This window comes from Lissotriton helveticus, chromosome 2_1 (genome assembly GCF_964261635.1).
Source record: "Lissotriton helveticus chromosome 2_1, aLisHel1.1, whole genome shotgun sequence".
NCBI classification, from domain to species: domain Eukaryota; kingdom Metazoa; phylum Chordata; class Amphibia; order Caudata; family Salamandridae; genus Lissotriton; species Lissotriton helveticus.
In genome coordinates this window covers 1,833,181,325-1,833,196,628 of record NC_136059.1, presented here as the reverse complement: position 1 = coordinate 1,833,196,628, position 15,304 = coordinate 1,833,181,325, and the positions used below count along the sequence as shown (strand labels likewise).

Genomic DNA, 15,304 nt, shown 5'->3' with positions numbered 1-15,304 from the left:
TAAAACTACATAACACTAATGTGTAATATGTAGCCATCTCTGGGCTCTCTCCAGGCGGGCAACGCCCATTGGTCTCAAAGGGCGCCAGCCCCTCCCCCCTGTCGTGTGTGTCAGCCCTGCTGAGACAGCGTCCCGGGCACAAACACAGCCACACCCGAGTACTACACATGTCTTTAAAAGACCATTTGCTTGTTAATGAGGCTTTGTTGTTTTTTCACCCCTTTTTAGAGAGCCCCTGCATCTCCACTCTGCATACTGCTGGAAGAATTAGCCCCACCCGAAATTTTTTCTTAGCCCCCCCCGAAATTTGTCTCTAGTTGCGCCTCTGCATACAACAGCTCTCTCTGCATGCGAACAGCATCAAGTGTGTTATGTGTGCCTCAAGCAAAGCAATATAAAACCCGCCTTAAAGCCAAAGTTGGCAGAAGCTGCACTTATGTTATGTCTATGAAGGCGCGAAGATCAGACCTCATAACAATTCAGTATCTTGTTGTTCCTGAAGCTTCAGCACTCTCTGTACAGACATAGTTTATTGAGCAAAGCTGATATCAGAGTAATAACATATTATTCTCAAGTAAATCACAACGAACTACTAGGTTGAAAGCTAAATCAACAATTAAGTGTTGTGTGCAGAAGTAGCAAAAGGAAAAATGGCGTTTAAACATGTAATGTGCCTATGCTAACTTAACGCATTATAAAGATACATAGTAGCTATATGACAGTGCCACACTACCAGGACTGAGCTAGGGATTTATTAGTGTGAATCCATATGTCCTATTTAGGGTAGCATGAAGGTATTGCATAGTGAACCAGCTTCACTACATAATACCCCACTTTCCTACAGTGGGTTACTGCTTTTTAACACAAAGATCCTTTTGTTACTTGTAGTTCCTAAATTGTAATCCTCCTAATTTAGAATAGTAATCTATGAAGAAGTCCTACACCTTGTAACCCTGCCCTATGTAACACATCCTGTACATTGATTACACACATATGGTTCATTGTCAATGTAGAATGTGAATGTGTTAAGTAGAGTGCTCTGGCACCGTTCATTGGGACGATTAGCACTATAAAAGAAAACAAAATGAAGGTATTTCAATTGTTATTTGTGTAAATACTGGGAGAGACCAACACATCTGACCATCTTAGAGTATATCCATTTGTATCTCCTCCTTGTGTGACTTTACATCTTGTACATTTGCAATTTTTTTCTGTTTGTATCCTCTATGTAACGCATGTAATCCTAAATCCTTATGTTTTTCAACTGGTCCTTATGTAAAGCACTCTGACACCTTCGGGTAAAGTTCGCGCTATATAAAATCGCATAAAAAAATAAATAAATAAATAAATAAATCTGACATTCTTACAATACATGCATATCTCTTACATACAGGAAATGAAATAAGTCAAAACATGCCTTGCTTAAGTACCTGCGAATTGATAAGAAACTTACACTGCGACGACTTTAGCATATTTTAGTGGTGCTCAACTTGTTGGCAGGGTGAACGGCGTCCACCCTGTGGAATTGGTGGGTGAACGCCCCCATCTACCCGCGTGCACCCCCGACTTGCGCCCTGTATTAAAGACTATTATGAAGGCAACCTAAAAAAATATCAATATGCGATGTTAAAACGGGGACCGTATAAGCAAGCATACATGTCTGACAGCCAGCAACTTGAGAACTCTGCAGAATACAACAAAAACCACTCTTCTACACTAGGACACGGCGGTTTCGCCAGTTTATCACCCTGACTTTAAATGCTTTATTTGTGTTACATTTGTTTATGACCATAAAGCAACGGGAGATGTAATGTAATCCCTTTCAGTTTACTTTCAAAATTAGGTGTCCAGTTCTCCTTTCTGAAGAGAGCCCCGGGCGGAGAGCGTTCTGTATTGAGGCGCATAAGGCGTCTGATGTGGTTAGAGGAATAGAGTGGCGGCCTGCATAGCTGATTCGTCGCGCCTCCCTGGGGGTCATGCTCGGCCTTCCTCTGTCGTACCCAGGAGCTATCAGAGGCAGGAGAGCGCGGCCTCCCGTGGGGAGGACGAGGACAAGCAGTGCTGGTGGTAACCCCTTCATTTTAATGAAAGAGAGCGGCTGGCTGCAGGCTTGGAGCGAGAGATGACACAGAGACCGTCTCTGCAGGGGCTCCGGGAGCCCTCGGGTCATTATTCAGCCTCAGTGCCGTTTATCGACCTTTGACCCCACGAACCCTGACCTCCAGGATCACATGCTGTTAGTCACTCTTTCTAAACCTCCCTGCGCGCACCCTGGTCTCTCTGAACCCCCGCGCGCAGAGAGCCTCTTCCATCTCCTAGAATCTTCGACACATAAACTGTTTAGATAGGCAGTGCAAACAGTGGCATCCCTGGTTTGTGTCAGAGAGTCGCGAGCAGACCCTCCGGGGAGCCCTCCTAACCCCTCCTTCCCTGGTATAACCCACCAGGCCCCGGCTGCATCGACCCCAAGTGCAGCGCCTCCTCGGCTGCTGCTGCGACGCCCAGCGCCTCTTATTTACAACTGTAATCGCGCCATTGATCCCCGTAATCTTTCCCTTAGTGAGAGTGGATATTAATTCTCTCGCAGGCAGGATCTCCTTTTTTGTTAACCCAGATAATTAAAATTAAGCCAAGTAATGGCACTCCAGAGAGTCGGAGAGGCGGCCCAGCTTCACAGGAGGCTGCAAGGAGCAGGAAGCGAGTGTGCCACGAGGTGCCGCGAAGATTTATTGACGACCCCGCGACACATATGGAGGAATTACGATGCCTGCTTAATTAAAAGAGTTTACAATCTAAAATGAGAGCGTGCAATATTGGGAGTACTTCAGGACGTGTGACAGTGCGAGGACACCCGAACTAACTTGTTTCAACGTGCATATGGTGTTCACTGCCCACGGCGAGGTGCGGGGCTACTTTTCCATTTTTTTTAATTTTTTTTTAAATAAGCGCGTCATGTTTTGACTGTGAATGCCACACAAGCAACTAGAGCATTTTCCTTCGTCGAGATGAGCGCCAAATAAAGCTCGTTTAAAGCTTGCTGGGTGGCAAGGGTAACACATTTTCACTTTAAAGACAAGAAAGTATAAGCTTTGGTCGCGTTTGGGAGGTCTGTGTGAGTGTGTTTTGGTGAAAGTAGGAGCAGAAATTGCTGATTGGACTGTATGTTCATTTACAGAGGCGACCGCAGGAAGAAAGTGTTCTTTAAACAAAAATGTGTTTGTGCAGTGTGTCTTTGCCTGCAAGCATCCGTGTATACAACTCTGTATACTTATATACATATATGTGTTTATAAATATATAACTGCGTGAATGTACTTGCGTGTGCATCTCTGTAAGAATATTTACATATATGTGCAAATCTGTATGTAGCTCTGTGTGTGCATATATGTCTCTGCAACTATTTATCTGTATGTATGTACAAATGTATGTATCCATGCATACAATTGTGCACTGCTATAATTTAGCTCTACATGTGTGTACCTGCGTCCCTTAAAGTGTGCGATTGCCTGTGTGTATCTTTTTGTGAGCATGTGGGCTTCAGTTTGAATTGTTGCATTGCTCTATCTGGGTGTTGCTGTGTGCACCAGTGGAGCGGACGTCACTTTGAAGTAGTGCTTCTCTGTGTGCGTGTTTTTTTTTTGCAGAGTTTTATATAGCGCGAACTAGAACCGAACCGAACCCAATCAGTTATCAGAGCGCTTTACATAGCACCAGTTACGTTACATGAGGAGACACTTTCATATTAGGCACGGGGAGATTAAGTGATTTGCCCAGAATCACAGGGTGTTTTTGGCGTCGTTACCGTTACCGAGACTCGAACCAAGTTCCCCAGGTCCGAGGTCGAGCGCCTTAGCCGTTAGGCCAAACCCTCTGTTGTTTGTGCTGCTCCGGTGTTTTAATGTGGGTGTGTGGGGGCAGATGTGGAACACGGCTAACTTCCTCGTGCTTCACCAGGTGGCAGCGCCCCAGAGCCCACCGCGCTCACTGTAAACACATAGATGGGCACAGCTCGCGAATCAAGGTGCCAGCCGCCTGGCATGATATCACAGCCGGATGTTACGAATGATACAGCTCGCATTCGGATGTTTAATTCATGTTGCATTACTTTGCTCAGAGCATCGCAAAAAGATCCATAAATCATTTTCTGGTCCTTGTTTTGTCTACGTGCAATTTGTCGTGTTGAATTAGAGGGCTGCCTCTGATCGTCGGGCCTCTTAATTCGCGGGTTTCAGTTTAACAAGTCGCTCGGGCTGGCTGTTGGAAGTTCACACCGTGGGCTGCGGGTCACAAACCCATGGGGCGCCGGGGGCGCGCGCAGGGAAGGGCAGGGCTGTGGTCGCTGCACTGGGAGGTACTGAAGCCATGTGATTGGCAGACGTTGCTCTGGGATGTGCCCTGTCAGGCATGGGGTGTGCACTGGAAGTTGGTATAGTCACTATTCGCGCAGGGACGTGCACTGGAAGGCCTGTGCTGTGCGTTGGCTGTTTGCAATGTGCAGTACGTGGTGTGCACACTTGGCCCAGTGCTGTGCACTGGTGCTGTGCACTGGAAGCACTTCACTGGAAGGTCTGGGGTGTGCCCAATCTGCCCAGGAACGTGCAATGAAAGCCGTTATGGACGCTAAGAGTCCTTGGAAATGAAGTGGCAGCCCTGGGACTGGCAGTCCTGGGATGTGCCCATCACAGAAGCCCCGATATGGGCGCGGACAGTCCTGGGATATGAAGTGCCTGTCCTGTGATGGGCAGCCTGTGGTGTGCCCATCACAGAAGCCCTGTTATAGGCGCTGACATTCTTTGCATGTACATGGCACCCCTGAGACATGCGCTGGCACCCCTGTAATGTGCACTGGCCTTCGGCCTGCGATGGGCACCTGCATGTTCACAGACAACCTTGAAAAGTGCAGTGGCACCCCTCAGCTGTTCTTCGGCAGCCCTGGCTATGCACGATGTGCACGGCGCTTGCTTAGTACCGGAGAATTTGGCATGCTGGGTGCTGCGGCGCTACTGGCGTGCCCTCGGTGCCCTGCCATGCCCCGGCGACTGCACTGCAATAAGAGTTGCTATCTCAGTTCCGCTCCTGCTGCAGAGAGAGCAGCTTTGGAGACCCGAAGATCCATTTCTTCATCCGAGTGAGCAGGCTGCAGCTGGCAGAGCACGCGGCGTTTAAAGATGCATCAAGGCCACCGGGGCCACGAAGAGCTGCCTGATGGGAAAGGCCGGCTCCTCTGCTGCAAATGAAACCGCCATTCTATACGCGAACTGCAGTTAATTAATTAATATTCAGTCCAATTATATCTGCGTTGCGGTGCTTTTCTTTTGTGTTTGTCTAGTGCGGGACAGAAACGAAACCCGGGCAGTTATGAAAAGGGTTTTCATGCCCTGTCAGATAGTGTGAGGAAAAAGTGGTCAATGGGCAGAAAAGGGGCAACAGGGCTTCTGTAGGAAGGCCATTGAATGCAAACAATTCGGGGCGTGCACTAGGAGTAGGCTGCATGACATGTTTGGGTGCACAGAACTGGGTTTGACAGTCAATCACTGTCCTTGCACAAGAAAAGGACATTTCCAAAAATTGTAAATTAGGGTGGAGTTTGAATGCGTGCCATATTTTCCTCTCCTCGGTGCAAACGTGGGGTGCAATAGTCAGAGATGTCAGGAAAGTACGACTGTGATTCCTTCCCCTTCAAGCCAGTGGGCGGTAATACATTCTCCCAGCAGACCGCACACCGTACGCCCTCCGTAGGAGGAGGACGTGAAAAAAATAAAAATAAATGCCATGTACGGATGACTAATAGCAGCACCCACAGTCAAAAGTACACTTTGCACACGCCATATGCAGATAAACAAATGCGCGCCGTTGGCACCTCACGCCCAATTCGCATTCACACTGAAAGACAAGGAAGGTGGCATTTGCATGTCAAACGAGCAGGCGCTGCCAACTACACACACTGTACGGGGACACAACGAGCAAAATTGACAGTCGTGTGGAGGAAAGAAACAACGGGATCACGATCGTGATCATCATTAAAACACGTTTTAATTGGAAAAGCATGACCATCCTGCTTTCAGGATGCTGCTTTTTTCTAGGCGAGAAAAAATACACTGGCCCATGTTGATTTTTCACATCCCCTTCAGAAAGGGGTGTGTGAATAGGGTAGTTTCATCCACATCAGAGTCCGGCATGTTTTCCTTAGTCATTTAAAAGACCACCCCAGGTGTTAATGAGTGGAGCCCTTGAGGTCCTCGGGACGGTTGTGTCGTCATAAGAAGAGCATTTGTTGCCGGACTGGTGCCCTGCAGGGGTTGGCCCCCTCCCCCAATTCTGCATCTACGTTCGAACGACAGCTTTCCCTGACGAGGGGTCAGTGCGCTTCATGGCGCAGCCCGCGAGTCACACGGACAACTATTAGGGTGAGTGCACGATACCAGAATAGACGCAGCCGAACCCGCTCTGCTCCGCCCCAGTAGCTCTGGGGTCTATGGAGGGGAACAAACGAGCAAAGAGAAAACAAATCACATCAAAGCCGACCTCGCAGAGCAATCAGAGAAAAAACGACACTAGATTTATAGAGACAGTCAAGCGTGACTCCTCGCTGTGCCATGGGTCCTTGAAAAGAGGAGAAAAAAATCATCTGACCACAGGTACATATTAGATCGTCTGGAGAAACAACGCGAACGTCCCACAAATAATGCGCCGAGTCTTGAACCATGCACCCGCTCCGTCCAGCGTGCCCTACTGCATCTTGAAAGCTGCTGTGTGATTTAGACCCCCATTTCTCGGGAGTACTCGGGGACTCCTACAGAAAATAAAGGTTTTTCACACGCGTTTTCGTCCGACCTGAAATGCGCCTGGAAGACGCTAGGGGGAGCTTGCAGCCAACAATTGGAAGCAAGCTTGCAGCCAGTGAATAATGAGCGGTTGGCGGGCACCGCTCGGAGATCATACCCAGGCACGGCTTCCACCTCAGCCAGCCACCATATCCGTCTGCTGACCCGTCTGCAGAGGTCTGTGCCATTCACCTCTAGCTAAGCGTTGTGTACAGATGCAATCAGTATGAATGTCTGGAAACTCGAGAGATCAACGTCTGATCTCATTACACATTAAATGCTTTACACCCGATTGTTTCTATGGCGCGTTTAGCAAACTAGAAAAGCAAACCTGCGCCACTCGAACAATCAGTGACACGAACAGTCTTACTTCCTACGCGTGTCTAATTTATGTTTACATGTTATGCGTTTTAAGGAAGGGGTCTAGCCAGAGTGACGTGGGCAGTGGACATATTTTTTATGCAAAGTATCACACATTAGGGCGTATGGTAATTCAATAAAACAATTCAATATTTAAAAATCGCTAGCATTTTTTATTATTACTAGGATGTGGCTGTTTAACATGAAGCAGCGCCGGCGGCGGGCCGCTGGGCACGGGTTCTCCGACGTGCTGTGTGACCTACTGCCAGACCTGTGCGCTGATTTATATGAAGTGTCTTCCAGGCTGGACGTGCTGTGCTCGGGCAGAGCCTCGCCTCCTGCTCAGCGCAGCAGCTGAGGGCCATTTTCTGCTGCTTCTTCCTCGGCTGTCAGATAGGTCCGCCCAGAGTACGGAGATGGAGTTTTAATAAAGTGCGGCTCGGCCGGCGAGACGCGGGCAGACAGGGAGCGCCGCCGCGTACGTGCCAGAGGAGCGGCGGCGCGGGCCAGGGCTTTGCCCAGCTAGAGATGTCCCTCTGAACGCCCCACGTTCAGCACATACATGCACACATATATTCACAGACCGAGGGTGGAGGCGTATTTTGTTTGCTGCTCCGTGGCTGGCAGTGGAGGGTTAAAGGCTGTGGGGGTGCGGGGGAGGGTCGATGAAGCATGTTGCGTGGGTAGGGAGGGGCGCAGGGGCTGGAAGGTGAGCTGGCACGAACACATGGGCAGTGCGTGGAGGGCACGGATCCAGCTCACACGGACCGACTGGACAGCTCCTAGCCGCCCTATGAGCGAAAACGGGACCTACAGAGGCAGTCGCAGTGAAGCAAACCACCCCCGCGACGACTGCCCACACAGCTCCAGTGGCAGGCTGCGAATACATTATAGGCTCTTAATGTAAAGAACTATAAAAGGGCTGCGACTGCTGTGAGGGCCGCCCTCCCGCTGTTCAGGTGAGCGGGGAGCTCGACGCATGCTCGGCTCCCCGGGTCCCGACACCACACACTGCGGTCCTAGGCGGGCTCCGGCGCCGGGGCGCAGACTGGCGCGCCGGTGCAGCTCCGGAGGGAGCACCTCGGCTTTCACGGCGGAATCCCTCAGCCAACTTCTTGAATCAGAACCCTGGCCAGCTCCCGGCCGGCCCGCCCACCCCTTGACGTTGGAGAGCGGCTCTCTGAGTGGCGGTGTCCACCCCTGGCTCCGCCCCCGAGGGCGGCACCGCCCCCCATTGGCCGCTCGGAAGAGGGCGCTGCGCAAAAACAGCTGAGCCGCGCGCACGCAGCCCACAAGCTGCCAGCCGCCGCCGGAGCCGCGCAGTCGGGACAGGAGCACTGAGAGCAGCCAGCCACAACGGGACAGTGAGCATAAAGAGGCGGACCGCCAGCTACGGACACTGACGGGAGGGTGCAGGGATCAGCAGCATTGCCACAGCCTCCCCGGAGCACAGCACCCACCCTGACCCGCCGCAGCACCTATCCCCTCCCAGCAGGCTTCCCCGGCTTCAGCGTCGTCTCACCTAGCAGGGCAGTGCCTTTCTGAAACCTGGTCACGGGCACCTGCTTCTCCGTATCTGGGATTTGGCTCTTTCATTTTCATGCACATACTTCTCCACAAGCTTTGGAATAAACTGAAACGGATTCATGGACGTTTGAAAACACATTGGGTTTTAAATTGCATTGGATTATTGCAAAATGCATTGGACTAAACATGGACTGGACTGAAAAAAATGAACAAAAACGTGTTTTTAAACATATAACAATTTGAGAACTGGGCATGAAGGTGGATTTAGTCTGGATGGTCGTGACTTGGCTGCCCTGTGTGCGAAGGATGCTGTACGCTTCCCATTGCCTTCCTCTGCTGCGCGAAGTGATGCGGGTCCCACAGCAGGACCAGTGAAGCCCCCCCACCCCCCAGTCCCGTTCTCTGCTCTGCCCTCCCGTGCTCCGGAGATGCCTCTCTTCCCCTCACTCCTCTCCATCCTGCTGCTGCTGTGCGTGGGCTCGGTTCGCCCCCAGCTGCACTACACCGTGCAGGAGGAGCAGCCACCGGGCACCTTCGTGGGGAACATCGCCGAGGACCTGGGTCTGGACGTCACCAAGCTGTCCGCGCGGCGCTTCCAGGAAGTGCCCGCCTCGCGCTCGCCCTACCTGACGCTGGACCTGGAGACCGGCGTGCTGCACGTGGCCGAGCCCATGGACCGCGAGCGCATCTGCCGCCAGAGCGCCTCGTGCCTGCTGCACCTGGAGGTCTTCCTCGAGGGCCCGCTCGAGCTCTTCCGCGTGGAGGTGGAGGTGCTCGACCTCAACGACCACGCGCCCGCCTTCCCGCGCGCCGACCTGCAGCTGGAGATCTCGGAGAGCGCGGCCCCAGGGGCGCGCTTCCCGCTCGAGAGCGCGCAGGACCCGGACGCCGGCACCAACGGGCTGCGCACCTACGAGCTCACGCCCAATGCGTACTTCACGCTGGACGTCCAGACCCAAGGCGGGGGCGGGGCGGCGGTGCCCGGGGGCGGGGCGTCCGAAGGCGGGAAGTTCGCCGAGCTGGTGCTGGTGCAGCCCCTTGACCGCGAATCGCAGGCTTTGCACCGCTACGTGCTCACCGCGGTGGACGGGGGCACGCCCCCGCGCACTGGCACCGCCCTGCTTAGCATCCGCGTCCTTGACTCCAATGACAACGCGCCCGCCTTCGCCCAGCCCGTCTACGCGGTGTCCCTCCCCGAGAACGCGCCCCCTGGCACCCTGGTGCTCCAGCTCAACGCCTCCGACCCGGACGAGGGCCCCAACGGCGAGGTGTCCTACGCCTTCAGCGGCCACGGGCCGGCCAGGGCCCGCGAGCTCTTCACCCTGGACGCCACCACGGGGCGGCTGGAGGTCGCCGGGGTGCTGGACTTCGAGGAGAGTGCCACCCAGCAGGTGTACGTGCAAGCACGCGACCTGGGCCCCAACGCCGTGCCCGCGCACTGCAAAGTGCTGGTGCGCCTGGTGGACGTGAACGACAACACGCCCGAAGTGACTTTCAGCACCGTGAAGGAGGCGGTGAGCGAGGCGGCGGCGCCGGGCACCGTGGTCGCCCTCTTCAGCGTGTCCGACCGCGACTCGGAAGAGAACGGGCAAGTTCACTGCGAGCTCCTGCCAGCCGACCCCCCGGCGCCCTTCCGCCTCAAGTCCTCCTTCAAGAACTACTACACCATAGTGACCGACGGGGCGCTGGACCGCGAGGCCGCGCGAGACTACACTCTGACTGTCCTGGCCCGCGATCGTGGCACCCCCTCCCTGAGTGCCACCAGTTCCATTCGTGTGCGTGTGGCAGACGTGAATGACAACGCCCCGCGGTTCTCACGCACCACCTACGATGTGTATGTGACCGAGAACAACGTGCCCGGAGCCTACATCTTTGCTGTCAGCGCAGCAGACGCAGACGAGGAGCGCAATGCGGAGCTGAGATACACCATCCTGGAGTGTGACATCCAGGGCATGTCTGTGTCCACCTACGTGTCCATCAATCCGGAGAACGGCTTCCTGTATGCACTGCGAAGCTTTGACTACGAGCAGCTGCGGCGCTTCAGTTTTGCCGTGGAAGCACGTGATGCTGGAGTCCCACCACTTAGTGCCAACGCGACCGTCTCCATCATCATACTGGACCAGAACGACAACGCCCCCGCTATCACTTTTCCACCTCCCGGTTCTGCACAAGGACCTGCGCAGCACCAACACTCAGGCCCTGGGCCCCGCGCTAATGGCTCTTGGGCAAGAGAGGCCCTGCTGCCACGGACTGCTGAGCCTGGGTACCTTGTGGCACGGGTGGAGGCTACAGATGCAGACGAGGGTGAGAATGCAAGGTTGACATACAGCATCTTGAGTGGCAATGAACATAGCATCTTCCGCATGGACTGGCGAAATGGTGAACTGCGTACTGCCCGTAGGGTGCCTGCACAGGCCAAGGCTCTCACGGCCTATGAGCTGCTGGTGGAGGTGCGGGACCACGGCCAGCCACCACTCAACTCAACTGCTTGGCTTCGTGTGGCGCTTGTGGATGGTTCTGTGGCAAGGACAGGCATTGGCGAGCAGCGGCCTAGTCGTGGTGCTGCTGCCGAGAGCTCACTGGACCTGACTTTGATTCTGATCATCGCCCTGGGCTCTGTGTCCTTTGTCTTCCTTCTGGCCATGATCCTGTTGGCTGTGCGCTGCCAGAAGGAGAAGAAGCTGAACCTGTACAGTTGCTTGGCTGCTGATGGCTGCCCGTGCTGCTGCTGCCCACCTGGCCGCCGGGCTCGGGCACGCAAGAAGAAACTGAGCAAGTCGGACATCATGCTGGTGCAGAGCTCGGCCTCTGCACTGCCAAGCGCACCGCCGGGAGGCCCACCTCCAGAGGACACCGGCTCCTTCGGCTCTCACCACCATAACCAGAACTACTGCTACCAGGTCTGCCTGACCCCCGAGTCTGCGAAGACTGACCTCATGTTCCTCAAGCCCTGCAGTCCCACTCGTGGCGGGGAGTCCGAGCTGAGCCCCTGTGGAGGGGCCCTTGTGACCGGCTACAGCGACCAGCAGCCTGACATTATCTCCAATGGCAGCATCTTGTCGGGAGAGGTGAGGTGATAGTGGGCTTAAGGGGGCTAACTCAGGGCATTAATGGTTAAATGGACATCCTGTCTCCTTTAGGAAGAACAGAGTGGCTAGCTCCTGCATGTAAATGTGTCATTAACCTAGACAGAAAGCAGCAGAGGGCTGAACCTCCTGCATTGAATGTACTGAATGGCAAAAATAATAATAATTTAAAAAATGTACTGAATGGAGTATTAAGTGCCACACAACCCCACTCATCTACATGAGTGGGGGTGTGTGGCAGGGGGTAACCTGCAACCACCCTCATCCATTGGAGCCTGCATCAGGGTGGATCATGGGACCATAGCTCATACATGAGCATTATGGGCACAGGGGGATCTGTTTCATGCACATGAGATTCAGTAATGGGGATGGAATCTTGAACAGAAGCCGGGAGCTTCTATGTTGAGTTGGGTTTGTTGAATAGCACCTCTTGTTTGGTGATGTACTGAAGAAGGCTGTGGTGGGGGGGGGGGGGGGCTGGGGGGCAAGCGATGGGCCTGTCAGGGACTTCAATCTCCTGCCTGATGAGTGACTGAAGGAGGTCACGGGCGCTTGAGAAAATGTAGTGAAAGGATCCAGTCGTCCAATGGAGGCACATTTCAGGTTTTTTTTAAGGAGAGCGGCAAGGTTTTTTTTTTTTCGCCAGCAGTGGCAATTAGTCATGGCACACTGACTTCAGTGACGCGCCAGACGCTTTGAATGTGTATTCAGAGGGGCTTGGACCTTGTGTATAAGTGAGAGAGACAGGCTTGTGGGGTGTATCAGACTATGTGGGGTTCAGGTGCACTCCAAGCACGGGTGGGGCATCCCTGTGAAGAAGGGTCGGGGCATCTGCTCACCTTTGGAGCCGGCTGGGGGTGGCGCGGGTCGAGTCTGAGCGCCCGGGGGCTCTGGTTTTATCAAAGGGGACAGCAAGAAGGTGGGGTCGTCAGGCAACAATTAGAAGCCCACCTGCCTCCGCAGGAGTTCTTGGGGGATCTGAGAGCAGGAGTGTAACCCTTCGGAGCAGTGTGACCCCGGGGATTTTGTTCCCCCTTTCCGTGGGGGGCGGGGTGGCATCGCTGCGCACTGATTACAAATACATGCTCTCTGTCTCCGGCTAAGCCTTTTTAAATGACTTAAGCGTTTTACGTTTTGTTTCCTCCTGAAAGCAGATGTCCCTGATCCCCTGTTATCTGCAAATCCCCCGCAGCTTATTTACTGCATCCCGAGCTTACGTTCCCGCTCCCCTCACGCAGAGCCGCTGTCCAGCACGACCTCCCCCTCAGCCTCCCCCAAGGTTGCCAGACTAGCTCGCCCTCCTGTGAAATACACACCCCCGAGCATCCCCGCCTGCAATGGGCCCCAGCACTGGCTGGACCTCGAGTTCAGGAGCATTGAATCCCTGCACAGAACCCAGCAGTTGGTGGCACGACGAGAAAACAAATCTGCAGCTAAACGCCTACATGGCGTGCATGCAAATGAAGTCTGCTTGGCACCAGCCACTGTGGCACTGATGCTGGAGGCGAAGCTACCTGTGAGCAGAGCTTGCCAGCCAAGATCGCTCCCCTTTTTAAGCACCCCCACCCGCTGCTTCCCTTTCTTTACATGTAGACATTTGTCCACGTATGTTCATACATATATGTATATTCCCAATAACATACTACTTGGGGCAATAGTGCTAATAACCGCACATCCTCGCTTTTAGTACCACGGTATAAAAAATCTGGCTTGAGAAAACAGTTTATTGCCATATAGATTGCATTTTACAGCTTCACCCGGGGAATCCGCTGTGTTAGTAGCCTTTTCAATTCTGTTTTACTTCAGAGCACAAATGTAATCCATCCTTCTTTTGGCTAAATATGTTTAAAACAAATCTATATGAAAAACTGCAGGATATAAACCATACATGCAATTACAGAGTGTAATATGCTGTTTATTACCATTATTGATGAGCGGGAGGGCTGTCATTACCAATTCCGTGCTTCATCTCTCGTGAGTCATGGCCCTTTCCCAAGCTCAACCGTGAATATATATACATATAGGATTATCTAGAAAAGACGTGTGCTAAAACTTAATGGTACCGACTGCAACACTCCTTGCCAGCAACTTCACTCCCTGCCAGAAATCTCACCACCATGTGTGTGTGGAAATATATGTATATGTGTAAAAAAAAAAAAATATATATATATATATATATATATATATATATATATATATATATATATATATATACACACATGCCCGCACTGCCTCTTTTCACAGTTTCACTTGTTCTGTGGTTCTCCCTATTTGACACCTTTCACTGCCTTTATTTTTTCCAGCTCTGCTAATCTCTGTGTTCTCGTGCACGCGCCTCTGCCTTTTTTCTACCTTCTCATCTCCCTATCTGCTCCCATCTCGCTGTCTTTGAACCCCCCTCACCCTTTTAACCTTTTCCATGGTTGTCTCCCCTTTCTCTCTATTTTCCCATCCTCTTTTCCCCTCTCTCTATTTGCCTCCCACATAATCCCTTTCACTTCCTGTCTGACCACCCTTTTCATCTCCCTTCCTCTGCCTTTTGATTGCTCTCTGCATCAGCTCTTTTACTTCTTAAAATAATGAATGGATTTACACAGTGCACCACAACAGAAAAGACTGTCTGTTTGTCACTGTCTCTGCTTCATTCAGTACACCAATGCGTTGGTGAAAAACGATGGCATTGGCACAGAAGGCGTTGCACCATAAACCACACACGGTGTCCACTCCATGTTCTACACACCGACCCTTCCCATATAGGTTTTTGAATGGTCACAATAGACGATAAAAATATGAAACAGGCCTTTAATCAACAGGTTGGGATAATGCCTTCCTTTCAGTAGACACACTGCATGCGTGCCTAGAATGCACAAAGGAGTGTATTTTAAAATGGTGCACTCAACACATCTAGTCGAACTATCATGAAAGATTCGCACAACCCTGCATCAGTTGGCGATCAAAAGTAGTGAGTGTGCCTGAAAACGGCCATCTTTTAACCTACCTGGGTAAAAAGACATTTTTTTTTGTAGGAGATTGCACACAGACCTACCAGTTTCTGGCATAAACAACCCAGACCTCCTTTAAAAATACAACACATCCGGCTACAAGCCAGTACATGCCTCAAAAGACCACCCTTTCCTTTTCCAGGTTGCTGGTTCTAACGTTTCTTGCTCCACCTACATATCTTTGTTGTTTTCTTTTTTTTACCTAGAATAAACATCAGCGGACAGAGCTCAGTTATCTGGTTGACAGGCCGAGGCGTGTGAACAGGTACGGACCCCACTGTTTCTGCTCTTCTTGAAACATCTTTTGCATTCCCTGTAAAGCATGCTGATAAAATGTCGGTAGCCCGAGCCGCTATTAACGCTTCCACCAGAAATGTCAACTGTAATCTGACATATACCATGGGCATCTGCTATGCTTGTATTGGGCACTTGCTTAATATACGATGCATTTTATTGACGTGTAGTTAAATATTTGCGAAATATATTTCATAAAAGGGTACTGAGTT

The 15,304-nt window shown here is 52.0% G+C and overlaps 1 protein-coding gene across 2 annotated transcripts in view; it reads left to right on the top strand.

Annotated features, from left to right (window-relative positions):
* Positions 1 to 8,493: 8,493 nt before the first annotated feature.
* The window catches only part of PCDH10 (protocadherin 10), a 54,880-nt gene continuing 48,069 nt past the window's right edge, over positions 8,494 to 15,304 (top strand). For both annotated transcript variants that reach the window (XM_078676765.1, XM_078676764.1), the window contains exons 1-2: positions 8,494 to 11,778; positions 15,005 to 15,063. In XM_078676765.1, the coding sequence (XP_078532891.1) occupies positions 9,139 to 11,778; positions 15,005 to 15,063 (2,699 nt within the window). In that variant the 5' untranslated portion in view covers positions 8,494 to 9,138. The remainder of the gene's footprint in view (positions 11,779 to 15,004; positions 15,064 to 15,304) is intronic.